Here is a 20003-nt window from a genome sequence, read left to right as displayed (position 1 = left end):
GATGGACAAAACGTGTAAGTATCATAATCTTTGGTTGATTACAGAGCTTGTTGTTTTTTTTGCGATAATCCAAAAGACTATGGAAAGATCCTATTGGGTTTTTCTTGAGGGAACCAGTGCGATGCTAACTGCCGGTTGGCCTACAACGTGACGTCATATCTGCACCACTCTTTTACCAATGGACACAATTAAGCCCCGCCCACTCCCAATAATACTCCCGTCCAACATCACAATAGTGAAGAAACGACTATCACTACTTCTGTTTCATGCCGACTTTAAGGATTTTGTTCTTGTTAATAATAATTCCCTAAATAATAAAGTTAAATTACGTCTTATAATTATGTTGTTTATTAAATAAATATTAAAGGGATAGTTCACTTCCCCTTTTATTTGAATCAGACTTAAAAACAGTTACATTTTTATGGGAAGTATACAAATAGCCTACGCATACAAATTAACACTTTAAAAATCTTTAAGTTTGAGGGTTAATTACAGGCTATAGGCCTTACAGGCAGATAGTTACTGTCTGGCCAGCTAGAAAATATTGAAAGTGTAAAAATGCATTGGATGTTTCATTCTCTAAGCATAATATTGGTCATCTCTCTCCAAATTAAAATGAATTCGGACAGTAAAATGGCCACATTATGCAGCAGGTTTAACTGAGGAGTACAAATGTGAGGCTCACAGGTCAACAGAGAGAATTTGCAGTTGTACTGTACTTGAAGTGGCCATATTGTCACTCCGCTGCTTTAGAGGAATTCTGTTTAGAGAAACTGTCAAAACAGCAGTGATCCATAGTCGGTGGTGAGGTATGTGGATGCACATGCTAAATGTAAACATAACAAGGTTTATACTGGCAGCCAGTTGTGATTTCATCACCGATGTCATTTTAATGATGAATGAGTTAAACTTTACGTGTACATTTAGAAAGAGAGACGGATGGTTATTTAAACCTTTCTACCAATCTGTCACCGCCAATCATAACACAAACTGTTGTTAAATGTTCAGTGGACAAAATATAAACCAGCTGATCACTGCTCTATATATGGTGTATACAGTAGAGTGTCAGAGATGCATCTATTTCTGGCCTCTTGTTTGGCATATATTAAGCGCTAATACCATACATCGACTTTGGATCATCTGGGTAATTTGAGACTTTCCTTTTTGTCGAAGCACTGTCTATTTATAGTAAGGTCTCTAATCTGTCATAAAAGCGATAGAGCAGTTGCTGCTGAGAAGTGTGCGTCCTGACAAACTTTCCATTGACAGGCAGCTGCAAGGGTCTCGGCAGCTTAGTGGTGACAATAATAAAGTGAGTCATCTGGTATAGGTCAGGTCTCCAGTTATCTACAGGAACAAAAACACAGCAATCGCATAAAACTGTATTTTTGGATTTAACATGGGATTTGCCAAAGTTAACAGGCTTATCACACATATGAGGTCAGGGTTTTAAGGGAGAACAATAAATCAAGCCTATTTCCTCAATGCTCATAATTTTTGGAAAATGTCTTTTTATTTGTATTTTGTGACGAAATGGATTACCTTAAAACAATATGTTGAACATTTCAGTACATTAAGTTCATTGTTCAAGTTCACATATAATTCTCTGCTTTTAATGTTTTTTGCATGGTAAACACATGTAGTGTGCCAGCCAGAAGAAGTATGTGCCACAAAGCTCTTTAAAAAAAAACAAAAAAACAGACACAGCCTCTCACTCAGCCAGGAGATAACATTCTTTCCATTGCTCCCCCTCCGACCCCAGGCATGGTGTAAGCCTCAAGGCCTCGGAAAACCTTTTCCAGAGGGCGAAATAAAACCTAGAAGTCCTACTGAGAGGGAACTATCAAATTAGGTTTAATTAAAACCGTAAAACTTTGATATGCAAAACAATACACTATGGTGATCGCATACGGCTGAGAGTTGTTGTGCATTTTAATAATCATCACATTTCACACGTCAGGGAATTTTTACAAGTGATGGTACATCTGGGTTTAGCGATGATTAAAAATGAAGAACATGGCTAGTCTTGCTCACGGTGGAAATCTGCTTTGGTTGGTATTCCACCTGGACATCTGGATTGAGGGCTGTACAACTCTTGAAAGACTGCCTGGAAAATCAGGAATTCAAACAATGTTTACAGGAGTAGAACAAACCTAGGTGATGTTTTGACCCTATGAACATATCCTGGTAAGAAATGTATATATCAGCATAATGAAATGCTTTTCATTACCCTTACTAAAGGCTGGAACTTTACACAACTTTTGCCCTGATTTGCAGTCTAGTTACCAAAAAAGAAGCTGGAAAACACTACACAACTATTGGTACATCCTATTGCTGACTTTGTAAATAGTTACAGAGAAATGGTCATCAGACACTAAGCGAAATATATCACACAGAAATATGCACCTTGTTGCTAGGAAACACACGACAAATTAACACGATGCGTTTTAAAATTAGTTCAAAATATCAGACATGTTTGATATTGTCAGACTAGATGGAATCAAGCTAATTGTCTGAGAGGCTGTGCCCATCATACACTGTGTGATATGCTATAAAATATCTAATGCCTAAAATGCCAGACTGGCTCTGATTTTTGGCTACTATAGCATCAATAAAAAAATCTAGACTGCAAATGGGGGCACAAATCTGTACAATAGTCCAGCTTTTTATAAAGTAAAGTTTCGGCCGAAACTTTATTCACCTTCTGTATTCAATTTATGGCAAAAGTGTTGAAAGTGCCTCTGCCGTTCAAAACTGGCTTACGTTGCCACCAGCATAGACTGTAAAAAAATATGGACGACGCGACTTCATTGACTTCCACTGACGAGAGTTGAAGCTTTCGGAGGCCCGCACACGGCGCTGACATCTTGCGCAGATTTGGGACCGAGTCTGCGCAGTAGTGATCTCGGGACCGGAGTTGCGCATTAGAGAGCAGGAAGTAGAGGCGCGATTATCAAAAGCCCGCCCACACTCTCACAGATGCAGAACAATTCATTATGTTGGTGTGAAATAAACAGTGAAAACTTCACTCAGAGAAGCCGTCAATCTCAGCTGTCAATCCTAACATCACACCCCCCGTTTTTATAGCATCTAATAACTAAAGCTAAACTTATTTAAAAAACTAACACTCGAAATAAAATCATTGTGATAAAAACTGCCTAAAATGACAGAAACCATCTTAAGGAAACAATTATTTGAAGTGTAATTAAATTTTTTAGTTTGTCTCGCGTCCATTGTAATACATGGAGAGGTGGGGTTTATGAGCTATACTGGGACCAGCCACCTGGGGGCGATCGAGGCGCGGGGGCTTCAGTTTCTGAGAGGAGTGCTGTAGGCTTGGTTACCAGGTACGCTCGTCAGACGTCGCGTACTTATCTTGAATTGCGAGAAGGCATTTTCAACACTTTTCCATGGAAGGCGATTGGCTGGAACTTTACGTTATAAAGTTTTAAATATGGATATTTTTCTTATACAAATGCATCGATTCGCTTCAGTAGACCTTTATTAACCCCGCAGAGCCACATGGAGCACGTTATTTGACGGACAGATGCAGTTTTTATGGACTTCAAAAACAGAGCAACAGTCACTGCCATTATAAAGCTTGGAAGAGCCAGGACTTTTTTAATATAACTCTGATTTTATTCGTCTGAAAGAAGAATGTCATATACACCTGACTTAAGGGTGAGTAAATCATGGGCTAATTTTCATTTTTGGGTGACCTATCCCTTTAAAGGATTAGTTCACTTTAACTCTTTCCCCGCCAGCGTTTTTTTTTTTAAGTTGCCAGCCACCGCCTGTTGTATGAATATCTGAATATCATGCAATATATCAAAAGAAAAAGCAGACCCTCTGCTTTTAAATAAATAAATAAAAAAGTTTTATTCTAGCTTTTATCAACACATAAATATGAGTAAGTTTCATTAAAAAAAAGCAACATTTTCAACAAAAAGCTGAGAAAATCACGTTTTTGTCAGATTACATCCAGATTGGATTCAGAACGATCAATAAAGGCCTTCTGAAGCAAAGCAATGCTTCCACCAGACTGCCTTCCGTATTCAAATTAGGCAGAAATTGTAACGACTCTTGCCGTTCAAAACACTTACGCTACGTCCTACATCATGTGCCACGTCAGTTACGTTTTGTCCGTAATTTGAATACGGAAGGCAGTCTGGTGGAAGCTAGATATTTAATGTTATAAAGTTTTAAATATGGGTATTTTTCTTAAACAAACACATCGCTTTACTTCAGAAGGCCTTTATTAACCCCCTGGAGCCGTGTGGAGTATGTTTATGATAGATGGACGCAGAATTTTTGAGCTTCAAACTCAATGGACCCCGTCACTGCCATTATAAAGCTTGGAAGTGTCAGGATATTTATTAATATAATTCCGATTGTGTTTGTCTTATACACCTATAGCTTGTGGGTGAGTAAATCATGAGCTAATTTACATTTTAAAGTCAACTAAACCTTTAAGTCAGAGTCAGTCTGCAGTTTTTCATAGCACATGATAGACACAGACTGCAGCTTTCAAATCTCATTAGTATTTGCATATATTTAAAGTTTTGGTTACATATGTGACGTGCAAATGTGAGATTGACATTTTGCATCACTGACATGACTTTTGCGGATGAGATTTGAGAGCTATGGTGCAGGGGAAATATGTTTAAATAAAATTGGGGTTAAACCAGACTTTTACCCCCGGTTTCACAGACAAGGCTTAAGACTAGTCCCAGACTAAAATGCATGTTTGAGCTGTTTTAACTGAAAGAAGCATGCACTGGTATATCTTAAAATATGTCACTGCCGTTGTTTTGTCAAGATGCACACCAGTAATGTTTTTTTCTAAGACACGTTGTCGTTTATAAAAGCTACTTAATGTCCTAATTGAACTAAGTCCTAATCCTGGTTTAGTGTAAGCCCTGTCTGTGAAACTGGGCCTTAAAGTAATAAATAAATAAACTAGCATAGCATCACAGACTCACTGTGAAAATATAATACGAACGGTAACACTTTACAATAAGGTAGTATTAGTTAACGTTAGTTAATGCATTAGTTAACATGAACAACACCTCTGTTCAGCATTAGTTAATCTTTGTTAATGTTAGTTAATAAAAATACAGTTGTTTGTGGCGTGTTCATATTAGTTCACAGTGCATTAACTAATATTAACAAGATTTTAATAATGCATTAGTAAATGTTGAAATGAACATTGACAAAGATTAATAAATGCTTAAGAAGTGCAGTTCATTATTAGTTCATGTTAACAAATGAACCTTATTGTAAAGTGTTACCATACAAACTAATAACAACTGTTACTGATCTGAATGTTTATTAAGAAGAACAATTTATTTTTATGTCAAAATATATTCTCTTAACCCATTTTATTATTCATTTATGCCATTCATGTGTTTATATTCCCCATAGCTTATGTGTAACCTAACCACTGATCATCCCAGCCACCATCAAAACATTGAGAGCGGTCCACTCTGATTGGTCAATCTCTTTCCAGCTCAACGTATAGCGAGAGTTTGGGATGTGGCTATTGTAGTAGGCAGAGCCAGGGGTGTTTAGCCAAGTGGTGATCACTGCAGTGTGAATAGTGGTGCAGATATGACGTCACTTTGTAGGCCAACCGGCAGTAGCATTGCACTGGTTCCCTCGACAAAAAACCCCATAGGAGCTTTCCATAGGCTTTTGGAGTATCTCAAAAAACAAGCTCTGTGATCAACCAAAGGTTATGATACTTACACGTTTTGTCCATCAAGATAATTGTCACAGATGAGCACAACTTTTATGAATTTTGAATCCTAAAATGCCGTCGCCAGAAGTAAAAAGCTAAAGGTAAGCTATAAACGGGAAGTCCAGTCACTCAATTTCAACATCACAACCACTAAGCTTCTGACAACTCCTTGAAAACCTTTTTTCAGACCTTATTTCAGCCATTTGATAAAAAACCCCATACAAAAAACCCATTGACTTCAGGATGTTGGAACTGGAAGTGCTAAAATGCTAACTCTCTTCCACGTTTTGGCCTACAAAGTGATGTTATACCTTCACCCAGTGGTGTAGTGGTGCCTGGAGAAGTGGGTATACTCTTAATTTATGCCCCCAATTTTTTTTAAAGTGGCCCAGCAATAGATGAACATCCTGTGTTATAAACAGTGGCATGTAAGACTAGTCTTGCATATTTAGTTCACCCGAAAATGAGCCAGTAGTATTTGCACATTGTCTCTTGACTTTTGCTGCTTGACTTCACGGAGTAAGGATATGACATTAATATTAGCCACGGAAGAGGTGCAGATTTTGCAATCAATACTGGCATACAGACAATAAAGACAACTACATAATAATTATACATTTTGACTATTCCTTATTCCAGGGGTTTTCAAACCTGTCAAAAAACTATTCTCTCACCTTGCAAGTAGTCTCTGCCAGTAGTTTATTTTGTGAACTATCTCTTAGAATGGCTCATTTGCAACAGATAGTGTAGGCCTGAGTGTGCCAACATTATAAGTTTAAGTTGCAATTTGCAAATATTACTGGTCCTACGCAGGCCTAATGAATGAATATAAGATATATTTAAGATGAGGCAAGCATGGTGTCAGAGATTAGTTAATTTTTCATTCAGCCTTGGGTACAGGAGTGCAAGCCAAAATTTGCGGCATTTAGACCTTCAAAGATTAAATGGATCATGAACACGTCAAAGCGAACGGGGCATTGAGATGCAACAAGCTAAGACAAATGTACAAGTTTAAAATGTTTATTTATACACCCTCAATCATGTCAAAAAATGCACCCCCAGTGAAGATGCGTTGGATGGGTTTATTAAAAGCGAGATGCTCATGTTCGCTCTACACAGTCTACTCAATTGCTTACTCATGACCCACAGCAGCAACTGTAAGAGCTGTGTTTGTGATGTTTGAGTTGGCATAAATTCTTACATTTCCAAATGTTTAAAGTAAGCTGATCTGAAAATGTTATAGCAGTTATCAATTAAAAACATCTCAAATTCATGAGATGTAGATTGCTTGTTAACGTGTATGTTCATTATTGAAGATTTTGAATGTTGTAGGATAGCTACTACATTTCATTGTGTTGGTACCGTAGTACTGATGCCACTGAGAAGTTGACTTTAAGGCATCCCAGTTCTTTTTCAGAGTTCCCTAAAACGATTTGTAATCTGAAATTGGTCAGTCTGTCAGAGAGTGAAAAATTTGGAATGTAGGTACCAGACGATGGCCAAACGTAGTCACCCTAAAACAATGAGATATATGTTAACTTTAAAGACATATCAAACAATACATAAAAGTTTGCTGTGAACCTAGATGTTCAGTGAATCAGACAACACTCACAGCTTTAAGCGGGCACCCGTTAGGACAGAGTCCTCCTGAAAATGTCATGAAGACCTGGACCAACCGGTCACAGGCATCAGGGTAATAACAACTTCCTAGGTCATCAACACAAGGTATTTTTACCCACGAACCAGCAACTTCTTTTTCCAGCGTCAAGTTCACCTGAAACAAATAAAATGACATTCAAACGATCTTATGAAGATACAGGGCACGGTGTTCAGCTCCTGAATTGTGGTAATAAAGGTTTACAGTCTCTTATGATAGTCACAAGATACATAAAACATTTGTGACATCAAGAGTTTGTTAAAGCAAGCTATGGGAACTAGCATCTCGATGATACCAAAATAACACTGAATGGTTCAAGATGACTTACAGGCAAAGGAGAGAGCAGGTCTATTGATGTGGTGGCTGATGCAGGTGCCAGTACATATCCTGGTGAAGGAATTGGGTTTGGATACACATGTAGAGTCTTCACATATATGGGGGCATCTGGCTTTCCACAGTTGTCCCAAGAAAAGTTCTTAAACTTACAATAACACAGTTGCAAAATGACAATACAAGAAAACTAAAATAGCATCAAAACGGTCTGATTTCAATCTCACATTATCACCTTCTTAAAAGCAAAGCTTCTACTATGCATTTGGCTCGAGGCTTCCAGCAACAAACAGTTGGCAGCGAACGAAGCGATAAACACGGAAATGCAGTTTTTCATTTCGCAAGGTTTATTGTCACCTTTAATATTTAGTTAATTATCTAAGTAGTATTTACTATAAGTTAAAAATACGATAGCCTAGTCAAACACTGCACATTAACGAGATTATTCCATATCACAGACACAGTTTAGAAAGTGTGTCGCGTGAGTGTGTCATGTTAAAGAAATATGCTTTGCCGTCACCGTGATTCTTTTTGGACAGTATTTATAAACACAATTATACAGCGACCTCTACAGGCCGAGTCACACCATGACAACACTTTAACCCATTTAATCCCACCGGTCACAATAGTGACCGTAAAAAAATGTTTCATTTCTAAGGCTATAAAAATGTTACTGAATGATCTATCAATGCATTTCCAGCAGATATTGAAATAATAAAGGGTCTCAATGAAATATGTGCAGTGTCGCATGTTTACTGTAAATTGTCACATGACCAGAGCTGTTTACTTCCTGTTTGTGCCAAGAGAAGAGGATGGCAGCAGGAAAGCTCCCAAAGAAAAGGCTGTTAAAGTATGTTAACATAAAGATAGGACATAGATTTTTGGTACACATCTTGTTTAAGGCGTCTAGTATTGATATATGCATTTGCAATTACTCAACTTTGTTTAATGTGGTCATAGAACTCAAACATGTCATCGGCAACAATAGTGACCGGTGGGATAACCCATTGTATCTACATACTAATACACATAGGCTAACTGTTCTACCTTACTTTCTACCTAATTTTACACACACACACACACACACGGTCACGTCTCCTCTGATGTCTGATCTCCCCACACACACACACACACAGAAACTCACACACACACACACACACACACACACACACACGGTCACGTCTCCTCTGATGTCTGATCTCCCCACACACACACACACACACACACACACACACACACACACACAGAAACTCACACACACACACACGGTCACGTCTCCTCTGATGTCTGATCTCCACACACACACACACACACACACACACACACACACACACGTCTCCTCTGATGTCTGATCTACACACACACACACACACACACACACACACGGTCACGTCTTCTCTGATGTCTGATCTCCACACACAGAAACACATACACAAACACACACTCACACATGGTCACGTCTCCTCTGATGTCTGATCTCCACACACACACACACACACACACACACACACACCCACACAAAAAAAAACATACACACACACAAACACGCTGCACAGGTCAAATTGTCCTATATTAAATCAATACAATGGTTGATACTACACAGTATCCCACCGGTCACAATTGTGACCGATCATAAAACACTTTTTCACACACTTTTCCATGAAAATTTCAAAAAATGATGATTGATTGTTTCAAAGGGATACTAATGACACATGATTTGGATATTTTTGTGTCTGGGAAAAATTTGGGATTAAATGGGTTAAGAAAACTCAAAAGATATCTACAACAATAAAAGTGTACAAAAAAAATAATCTGTACACATTTCACAACACGAACTCTTTATCAAACATGTTCAGCATGAAAACATGTTGCTGCTGGGCTGTTTCTGAAAAAAAATAAAAAAATAATGTGCAGTAACTACACAAAGTTTAATATTATATATAAAAATATAAAAGTTAAAGAATTTCAGACTCAATGAGAACATGTAAAACAACTACCAAAAACTTGTGTTTGAATGTTTATTAAGAACAAAAACAAAAAAATGTCCCTTTTAAACAAAACTGATTTAGGTTCCCATTGACAATTCATTAGTACCAAAAGAACAACATAAATCATGATGGAAATCAGTAGTTAAAACATTCACGTTGATTAAAAAACAACAACTAAAAAGTGCAGTTTATGATCTAAAGATTTTCAGTACCCATGAGTCTTAGAGCGGTCAAACTTGTCCAGTGGTCTGTAAAGCAATCTGATGTAGAAACACATACAGCTTCTACCAATCATTTAAAAACAATTTAATTAGATTTCTTAAAAATAAATGTGCTCACATTCAAAAAATGTATGAAGGAGAAACTTAAAGTTCTATAGATTAATCACATACTACCATTCATCATGAAATGTTTCGTCTCTTACCCAAAACCAGTGTCAAAGAACAGTAAATGATCTCTGCTTGATATTGTTGTTACTATGAGGAATGCAATGCGAAGCTGATTTTGAGGCATCCCAGTTCTTTCTCAGAGCTTCCTAAAACACCCTGTACTTTGTAATTGCCATTAGTCAGCCAGCCAGGCAGGTCAATATCTGGTATGTAGATATCTGACTTCGGCAAAGAATAATCACCCTGGGAAGAAGATATGACCAATGTTATGCCTCAAAAATGCATGATGAACTTCTGTGTTCTTGCATGTTCAATAAAATCTTATGAATCGGGAGACACTCACAGCTTTGAATGGGCAGTGGCAGGGCAGGCCGTACGTATGCAGAGGTTCAGGACAGTCCTGACCTGGGGGGATGAGCTGATCGAGCAGGTCACAGATATCAGGATAATGACAACTTCCGATTTCATCCAGACATGGTATTTTCACCCACAATCCAGCTACTTCTCTTTCCAACGTCACGTTTACCTAAAAAAAGGGAACAGTGTGAACATGAAATGAAGGGTTAGTTCACTCAAATTTGTTTTATTAATTACTTACCCAATTACTTGTTATTCCAAATCCGTAAGACTTTCATTCATCTTCAGAACACAAATTTAATTGATTAATTAATTGATCTTTTTAATGAAATCTGAGAGATTTCTATCCCTCCATTGACAGTCTGCGCAACTACCATTTTCAAGTCCCAGAAAGGTAGTAAAGACATCATAAAAGTAATTAATGTGACTCCAGTGGTTTAACCTCAATTTCACGAAACGATGCAACTATTTACAAATATTCAATCTCCAATATTGAGCTCCGATCTCTCACGTCAACACATGCATGCATCGTGGTGCTCTTGTAAACGCTCATTGGAGATTAATATTTTGTAAATACATTTTTTGCAAACAAAGCACTTGCATCACTTTATAAAATGAAGGTTAAACCTTACTAACTTTCTGAAAGTGGTATTTGCTTAGGCTGTCAATGGAGGGACAGAAAGCTCTCAGATTTCATTAAAAAGATCTTAATTTGTGTTCTGGAAACGAATGAATGTCTTATGGGTTTGGAACGACATGAAGGGGAGTAAATGACAGCATTTTCATTTTGGGGTGAACTATCCCTTTAAAACAATGCCTTATTATGAAGACATAAACTACCATGGAGGTTTACTACCTCTTGTGATAGTCACAAGACACCCAACAGAGGTTCAGGCATAACAAATATTTTTCTAGCAGTCCAGAAGGCATGAACTAGGTCACAAGAATGGCCAGGAAACTGAAATTGAACTGAATTCAGAGGTTCATGGTGCAAGGTAAAGATATATGGTGTCCTATACCTAATTTTTCTATTTTTATTTAATGTCTTTGTAGTATTTGGAGCATAATATCTCGCCAACAAATTTTTGGAAATCAGGAATTATGAAATGAAGCAAAAACACTACTATCAAATTTTTTCCATATGCATACTAGCTTACAACTTAATTATAAATGCTCATTTAGCCCTTTAATCGAAACATGTGATTCATATTTTCTTAATGTTATGAATAATATTGCAAAGTGATTTTTATAAAAATGTATTTATTCCTGATTTGTTGCAATGTGTGTGTAAAAATAATGTGGGTATCTCCAACTTTTAACGGTTTAATTTTTATATTAACAATACTTTTGGTCAACTTGTATAAACAAATGTAATAATTGGCAGTGTAATAAGTTTTATTGGGATTTTCTTTTTAAATAAAGGGGGGGAAAATTGAATACAAATGTTAATCACAAAACAATGCATGTAGATCCTCTTTCCACCAACAAATTATGGAGGATACATTTTTTAACCAAGAAGAGGAAGTTGTTATGCCTTCTGGCATTTCTGAAAATCCTACAGAAAGTCTCTCAGAAATATCTACACAGACAAATGCTTTTAGAGATATTCACTAAAAAGCCCTCTAAAAACAGGCAATTCTGGGTCTAAAAATTCAGTGTATTTAGTCTTTCTATATATAACCATATTTTCCCTTAACTTACAGAGAGAGGAGATGCCAGCTCTACTGACGTTGTGCCTGACACTTCTGCTGTTAACTGTCCTGGAATGTGAATGGGATCTGGAGATACATTAAGAGTCTTCAATTGTGCAGGATCATTTGGTATACCGCAGTTTTGCCAAGAGAAACCCAACACCTGTTCAATGATAAAAAATTAACAAATTAAAGAACAGAAACTATAGTCTCTCATATAGTCTGATCAGATTATTTCACTCTTACCGTGGTTAATTTAGAGATTTTCCTGCTGAGCAAGTGGCTCGTGCCTTCCACCAAAAAACAGTTTGCAGCGAAAAGAACGATTAACACGGAAACGCAGCCTTTCATTTTGGACGGTAGAGTCAAAAACACGAAGTATAACTTTGGATTTTGTTTAACAAGAGAGCTTTACAAAACCACAAGCGACCATGCCCAAAAACAGGCACTGCACAACAAGATGTGACTTAACGGTACCTGACAAAACAACAAGACAATAAAGTGCGTTGTAAACTATTCAAAGCTTCACTTCAGGAACTATCAGTGCGAGTGCCTGCGTGCGTGCGTGTGTGTGTGTCATGTGAGTATGTTGTGGTATTTAGGTATTTAAATGTTTTGCCACGATTATTCTTTCCGCATGTCTCCTGCTACAGTGTTATTGCGACCTCTAAAGGCAGGAGGAATAAGAGCAGTCCATTAGCAAACATGTTTAGCAGAGACATAAACCACAAAACGAAAACAACTTATTGAAACTTTCAAAGAAAAGGACATTTTTACCCAAGTGCTTTGTTGGTAGTTTACAGCATTTGACCTATAAAAAGTGCCACGCAGAAACAGTTTTGTCAACACTGGCAGATATGAAAATATTTATGAAATGGGGTAGGCCTAATTAAATCTTAGATCTGAAAGAACTTCCATATCACCGCCATGAGTTCAACAAGGCCATTCTCCGGTGAGTATATAATACAAATATTTTGTTATATTCATAATTTTAAGTTCACCCAACAAAAAAAAATTATGTCAGGCATTACTTAGGCTACGTAAAAGTTTCTTCTAAACACAAATGATCTTTTAGTAAAAATCTGAGAACTCCTGTCCCTCCATTGACAGCTACGCAACTACCACTTTGACGCTTCAAAAAGTTAATAAAGAGGTCGTAAAATATTGAGAAGTTTAGTCCAAATTTTCTGAAGAAACTCGATCGCTTTAGTATGATGAACAGATTGAATAGGCTTTTTTTTCAGATATATAAACATTCATCAACTCACACATCAGTTGTGGTAAGCTCAAGCATGTACGGTTGATGTGCAAGAACCAATGAGGTTCATTCTCGTGTGTTACGCAGCACGTTTGACCTTCTGCAAGAACCAATGAGGATCATTCTCGTGTTACACAGCACGTGAGCTTCAGCAAGATCCAATGAGGTTCATTCTCGTGTGTTACGCATCACATTTGAGCTTCAGCAAGAACCAATGAGGTTCATTCTCGTGTGTTACGCAGCACGTTTGAGCTTCTGCAAGAACCAATGAGGTTCATTGTCATGTTACACAGCACGAGAGCTTCAGCAAGATCCAATGAGGTTCATTCTTGTGAGTTACGCATCACATTTGAGCTTCAGCAAGAACCAATGAGGTTCATTCTCGCGTTACACAGCACGTTTGAGCTTCAGCAAGAACCAATGAGGTTTATTCTTGTGTTACACAGCACGTTTGAGCTTCAGCAAGATCCAATGAGGTTAATTCTCGTGTTACGCAGCACGTTTGAGTTTCTGCAAGAACCAATGAGGTTAATTCTCTTGTTACGCAGCACATTTGAGCTTCAGCAAGATCCAATGAGGTTCATTCTCGTGTGTTACGCAGCACGTTAGAGCTTTTGCAAGAAACAATGAGGTTCATTCTCGTGTGTTACGCAGCACGTTAGAGCTTTTGCAAGAAACAATGAGGTTCATTCTCGTTTGTTACGCAGCACGTTTGAGCTTCAGCAAGATCCAATGAGGTTCATTCTCGTGTTACGCAGCACGTTTGAGCTTTTGCAAGGAACAATGAGGTTCATTCTCGTGTGTTACGCAGCACGTTTGAGCTTCAGCAAGAACCAATGAGGTTCATTCTCGTGTGTTACGCAGCACGTTTGAGTTTCTGCAAGAACCAATGAGGTTAATTCTCATGTTACGCAGCACGTTTGAGTTTCTGCAAGAACCAATGAGGTTAATTCTCGTGTTACGCAGCACGTTTGAGCTTTTGCAAGAACCAATGAGGTTTATTCTCGTGTGTTACGCAGCATGTTTGAGCTTCAGCAAGAACCAATGAGGTTCATTCTCGTGTGTTACGCAGCACGTTTGAGCTTTTGCAAGAAACAATGAGGTTCATTCTCGTGTGTTACGCAGCACGTTTGAGCTTCAGCAAGATCCAATGAGGTTCATTCTCGTGTGTTACGCAGCACGTTTGAGCTTTTGCAAGGACCAATGAGGTTCATTCTCGTGTGTTACGCAGCACGTTTGAGCTTCAGCAAGGACCAATGAGGTTCATTCTCGTGTGTTACGCAGCACGTTTGAGTTTCTGCAAGAACCAATGAGGTTAATTCTCGTGTTACGCAGCACATTTGATCTTCTGCAAGAACCAACGAGGTTTATTCTCGTGTTACGCAGCATGTTTGAGCTTCTGCAAGAACCAATGAGGTTCATTCTCATGTGTTACGCAGCACGTTTGAGCCTCTGCAAGAACCAATGAGGTTTTCTTGTGTTACGCAGTAGAGAGCTTCCACAAGAGGTTTGTTCTTCCGCATCAAGCAAGTTCTGTTGAGCTTCTGTTTATGTTTGCTGTTCAATGTTTATGTTATTGGCTGATCAATGTTATTTAAATTCAATCTGTTCATCATATAAAGCAATCGAGCCACTTCATAAAATTTGAACTAAACTGCTCAATTTCAATGGATTAGTTTTACGACCTCTTTATAAAGTTTGTGAAGTGGTTGAAGTGGTTGTTGCGTAGCTGTCAATGGAGGGACAGAAATCTCTTAGATTTTCTCAAAAAGATCTTCATTTGTTTTCTGAAGATGAACGGGTTTAGAACAACATGAGGGTGAGTGAATACTGACAGAATTTTCATTTTTGGGTTTACTATCCCCGTTTTTTTATTTTCTGTGTCACACCTATTGTTCTGGAATTTTAGATTTTGAGTTTTCCTCATGTTCATTTCTAGCAATACCAGATAGCAAAAGTGGCTTCTGTTTAATATATGTTTTTGCATTGACTCATATTAAATATAGAAAGTTGCATTGTAGTTTTATTTACTAAAAAGACGAATGGGTAGAGATTTCTCTTCCAATTAACTTATTACTCAAAAATTGACATTGTATTGTATCCTTTGCACAGATGGAATGAGATGGAACAGATCAAAATCTTTGCTAGACATATTAAAAACATATTTGTTTCTGTAGACTGACAGCACTCTTTGTACAGAGCTTTTTAAGTGTTTTTATAAAACACTAAGTCTTGCTTTGGGGCTTGGCTGTTGTGTCAAAGTTACCATCAGCTGCCTTCTAGATGGCCTTTCGACAAATTTTCAGAAATCTATATTAGTTTGTCTGAAGTGGTGTATTGTCTGATAATGTTATTGAATTAAATGTGCCTAAATCAAAAAGTATTTAAAGAGTGCCCATGTTCAAAGGGGTTGATGATTGAATTGTGTTCTGTCTCTCCCCCTTTGGCTACAAGGCCATATATAATCCCTGATTTTCCTTTGTTTTCTATGCTGATTTTCATTTAAATAACAATTGTTTATTTTTGAAGTAATGCTGAAATTCAGTTGATGAGGGATTGAGTTGCCTTCTTTTGTTGTTATCATTTCTGTGGCCACAAGATGGAGATCTTGTATTTTTGCTTCAGTGTCATGATGGTCCACTTTAGACATTCTACTATAACTACTATAAGTTTGCAACTAAATGCCAACTAACTCTCATTAGAGTATTAGACTGCTAGTTAGGTTAGGGTTTGTAGTTGCAAAGTTACTTCTAGTCGGTAGAATGTCTTTTGGGGGACCATCCAAGTGTTAGCAGATATTAAGCAGATAGTCTAATACTCTAATGGTAGTTCACATGTAGTTGCAAAGTCACTTATAGAATGTCTTAAAGTGGACCATCAAAATAAAGTGTTAGCCGATATTAAAGGGATAGTTCACCCAAAAATGAAAATTCTGTCATTACTCACCCTCAAGTTGTTCCAAACCTGTATGAATTTCTTTGTTCTGAACACAGAAGATGACATTTTTAAAGAATATGGGGAACTAAACAGTTGATGCACCCCATTGACTTCCATAGGGAAAAAATACTATGCAAGTTAGAGAGATCCATCAACTGCTTGGTTACCGACATTCTTCAATATATCTTCTTCCGTGTTCAGCAGAACAAAGAAATTCATACAGGTTTGGAACAACTTGAGGGTGAGTAAATAATGACAGCATTTTCATTTTTGGGTGAACTATCTCTTTAAGCAGACAGTCTACCAATACTCTATCTAATGACTGGTAGTTCACATGTAGTTGCAAAGTTACTTTAGTAGAATGTCTAAAGTGGACCATCAAAATAAAATGTTACCCTTATAAATAAGACCATACATTTTCTAAACCACAGTCACTGACATAAATTCTGTATGATATATATATGTATAGCATTAGCCACCAATGCACACATTTTAAAGCTGAATAGTTTTATGGGAGAAATTCCTGTGCAAAAGTGCATCCTACAATCATTTCATGAGCAAAATAAGGCTGTATAATCTTCCATGTCAGTATGTGTTACTTCTGTCGTGAATCATGAAAGTGTCCATTAATCAGGCTTTCAGGTTTTATTTGATAGAACACTTGTATTCACAGGCCATATGATGAGTGCATGAGTCACCATTAATCTCCCTGCATGTGCCTGCAGGTAAATGCCAGCCCATATGTGCCAAATACTCACCCAATGTTTAGATCTAAAGGTACGGTGTGCTATTCAAACACAGCATTGTTCATACAGTCTTTAACGGTGTTGGAGAAAATCACAGTTTATCAAATTACATACTCGCCCAGGGATTTGTCAGTGTGCTCAAAGGTCATGAACTGTACTTAAAAACGAGCTATATACATTATATACAACCAAATATGTCAATTCACTTGACATGAGGTGTGAAAAGAGTTTAAATGCACATAGCTCATGTTGACGAATGTGAACTCTGAACACACAAAGTTGTAATTTGATAAGCAGGAAAATAATCCTAGTTATTTAATTAATTACATATTATAATTATAATCTTAAAGGGTTAGTTCACCCAAAAATGAAAATTCTGTCATTAATTACTTACCCTCATGTCGTTCGACACCCGTAAGACCTCCGTTCATCTTCGGAACACAAATGAAGATATTTTTGTTCCGAGGGCTAAGAAAGGGCTCCATTGGCACACTGCACTTACTCTCAAGACCCATAAAAGGTATTAAAGACGTCGTTACAAAGTCCATCTCACTACAGTGGTTCTACAATAACTTCATGAATCGGCGAGAATAGTTTTTGTGCGCAAAAAAAACCTAAATAACGACTTACATAGTGATGACCGATTTCAAAACAATGCATCATGAAGCTTCGAAGCGTTATGAATCAGCGAGTCGAATCATGATTCGGATCGTGTGTCAAACCGCCAAACTGCTGAAATCACGTGACTTTGGCGATTCAAACCGCTGAATCAACTCACTGATAACGCTTCGAAGCTTCATGATGCAATGTTTTGAAATCGGTCATCACAATATAAGTCGTTATTTAGGGGTTTTTTGTGCACAAAAACTATTCTCGCCGATTCATAAAGTTATTGTAGAACCACTGTAGTGAGATGGACTTTGTAACAACGTCTTTAGTACCTTTTATGGGTCTTGAGATTAAGTGCATTGTGCCAATGGAGGCCTTTCTGAGCCCTTGGATTTCAACTAAAATATCTTAATTTGTGTTCCGAAGGTCTTACGGGTGTCGAACGACATGAGGGTAAGTAATTAATGACAGAATTTTCATTTTTGGGTGAACTAACCCTTTAAATAAGTATATGTTATACACTACTAGTCTAAAGTTTGGAATAATAATTTTTTTGTAATGTTTTGAAACAAGTCTCATGCTCACAAAGGCTGCATTTATTTGATCAACAATACAGTAATAACAGTAATATTGTGAAATATTATTACAAATTAAAATAACTGTTTTCTACTTTTTAATGTAATATATTCCTGTGATGGCAACGCTGATTTTACAGCAGCCATTACTCCAGTCTTTAGCGTCACATGATCCTTTAGAAAGCATAATGTGACAGAAATATTGTGCTTAGAATTAATTTCATGTATTTTATATATCTGTCTTTATTCTCATTTGTAATTTATTATTTATTCTTTCATCAACATTTCCTATTTAAAAAAGGTTTCTCCATAGCAAAAGTGTCCCCTTAAACGGATAGTTCACCCATAAATGAATATTCTGTCATTTACTCGCCCTCAATTTGTTCCAAACCTGTATGAGTTTCTTTGTTCTGTTGAACACAAAAGAAGATATTCTGAAGAATATTGGTAAACAGACAGTTGACATTGACTTCCATAGGAAAAAAAATACTTTCGAAGTCAGTGAGATCCATCAACTGTTTGATCACCAACATTCTTCAAAATATCTTCTTTTGTGTTCAACAGAACAAAGAAATTAAAATCGAGGGCGAGTAAATGATGACAGAATTTTTGGGTGAACTATCCCTTTAAATAGTAACAAGTAGAGCACTTGACAACACATGCCATTTTTGATTTTCATATGTAGTTAGAGATCAAAAGCTCGGAGATATGGCGTGTTTATCTAACAGGAGATAAGCCTCTGTCACTATAATGATTGAAAGTGCTGTTGGTTGTTGTAATATTTTGCCAGGGAATGCTGCTTACAGAACATTGTGAGATGAGGGTGCATCCGTATTTTTACAAACAAGCTGAATGGCTGGCACGTAAGTGCATCTTGTATTGCGTGTGAGCATGCACATTCTTTGTTCCTGTATTGATTTTTCTCATCTTATTGAGAAATATATGTGCATCAGCTAAGTCATTTGGAAAACCTTACTGTGGCTCTTTGCAGTTTTGTGATTTATGACAAGTTGTCAACTTCATACTATAGAGCGTGTGTAAATTAGTCTTTTCATAGTTATGTAGCTCACTAAAAGGCAAGAGAGGCAGTGACTTTTGCACAAGATTTAATCATTTAGCATCTGATTATGCAAACTAATAGACATATTTGCCAAACTCCATTTTACTAAATTTGTAGAATACTCAAAAACAAAGAAATTATATTTTGAATTGCTCAAAAATGTTTTCACACAACATCATTCAGTATGTTAACAAAGGGGAAAACCCAAGATTCGCTCCATTAAATCAATCTGTTATGTATACACACTGTGGCCCATCATATCATCACAGATAGTAGATTGTCCAATACACTCAAACTTGACAAATAGCCAGCATCTCTCTCTCTACGTCAGACAAACAATACGCACATCTCCCAGGGTGGTAATGTTACCCCATAACTCGCACAGATGTACCCTGTAGGAACAGGAATGAATGAAGGTTTCACTCGGCCTTGCATTCAGGTGAACTCGTGCATGACAATACTTTCATAACATAATACACCAGGTTCCCTGACAAAACATCTTTTTACTTGCCAGAGTTTCTTTTACATTTCATAGCTGCGAGGATATGCAGGCGCCTTTAATGGGTTGATTTTTGCGTTAAAGGTATAGTTCACCCAAAAATGAAAATTCTGTCATCATTTACTCGCCCTCAAGTTGTTCCAAACCTGTATGAGTTTCTTTGTTCT

The 20003-nt window shown here is 37.3% G+C and overlaps 2 protein-coding genes across 3 annotated transcripts; both read right to left on the bottom strand.

Annotated features, from left to right (window-relative positions):
* Nucleotides 1-1486: 1486 nt before the first annotated feature.
* LOC307139538 (ganglioside GM2 activator-like) lies at nt 1487-8297 on the bottom strand. Of its 2 annotated transcripts, none has more exons than XM_079838534.1 (4): nt 7963-8297; nt 7726-7878; nt 7353-7514; nt 1487-2107 (listed from the first exon to the last, which is right to left on the bottom strand). In XM_079838534.1, the coding sequence occupies exons 1-4, from the start codon at nt 8062-8064 to the stop codon at nt 2021-2023; spliced, it is 504 nt and encodes a 167-aa protein (XP_079694660.1). In that variant the 5' UTR covers nt 8065-8297; the 3' UTR covers nt 1487-2020. The 2 variants fall into 2 exon arrangements, with proteins under 2 accessions (XP_079694660.1, XP_079694659.1); XM_079838533.1 differs by lacking the exon at nt 1487-2107 and adding an exon at nt 6747-7254 and having other exon boundaries at nt 7963-8245.
* A 1431-nt stretch (nt 8298-9728) lies between these two features.
* Nucleotides 9729-12798, bottom strand: gm2a (ganglioside GM2 activator). The gene is made up of 4 exons (XM_079838532.1): nt 12399-12798; nt 12163-12315; nt 10448-10630; nt 9729-10347 (listed from the first exon to the last, which is right to left on the bottom strand). Exons 1-4 carry the CDS (start codon nt 12501-12503, stop codon nt 10192-10194), a joined length of 597 nt encoding a protein of 198 aa, XP_079694658.1. The 5' UTR covers nt 12504-12798; the 3' UTR covers nt 9729-10191.
* Between the last annotated feature and the right edge of the window lie 7205 nt (nt 12799-20003).

Source organism: Gobio gobio (assembly GCF_949357685.1).
Source record: "Gobio gobio genome assembly, chromosome: 16".
In the NCBI taxonomy this organism is placed as follows: Eukaryota; Metazoa; Chordata; class Actinopteri; order Cypriniformes; family Gobionidae; genus Gobio; species Gobio gobio.
Note: the sequence above shows the minus strand (reverse complement) of the source record. Positions and strands in the feature narration are given on the sequence as shown.

Excerpts from the sequence above, each read along its gene's own strand:
- LOC307139538 (XM_079838533.1), bottom strand. The coding sequence starts at position 8,064 with ATGAAAAACTGCATTTCCGTGTTTATCGCTTCGTTCGCTGCCAACTGT. Across the intron at positions 7,879-7,962 it reads GAAGCTTTGCTTTTAAGAAG|TTTAAGAACTTTTCTTGGGA; the intron begins GTGATAATGTGA and ends TGTTATTGTAAG. Across the intron at positions 7,515-7,725 it reads ACCTGCTCTCTCCTTTGCCT|GTGAACTTGACGCTGGAAAA; the intron begins GTAAGTCATCTT and ends TATTTGTTTCAG.
- gm2a (XM_079838532.1), bottom strand. The coding sequence starts at position 12,503 with ATGAAAGGCTGCGTTTCCGTGTTAATCGTTCTTTTCGCTGCAAACTGT. Across the intron at positions 12,316-12,398 it reads AAATCTCTAAATTAACCACG|GTGTTGGGTTTCTCTTGGCA; the intron begins GTAAGAGTGAAA and ends ATCATTGAACAG. Across the intron at positions 10,631-12,162 it reads AGCTGGCATCTCCTCTCTCT|GTAAACGTGACGTTGGAAAG; the intron begins GTAAGTTAAGGG and ends CCCTTTTTTTAG.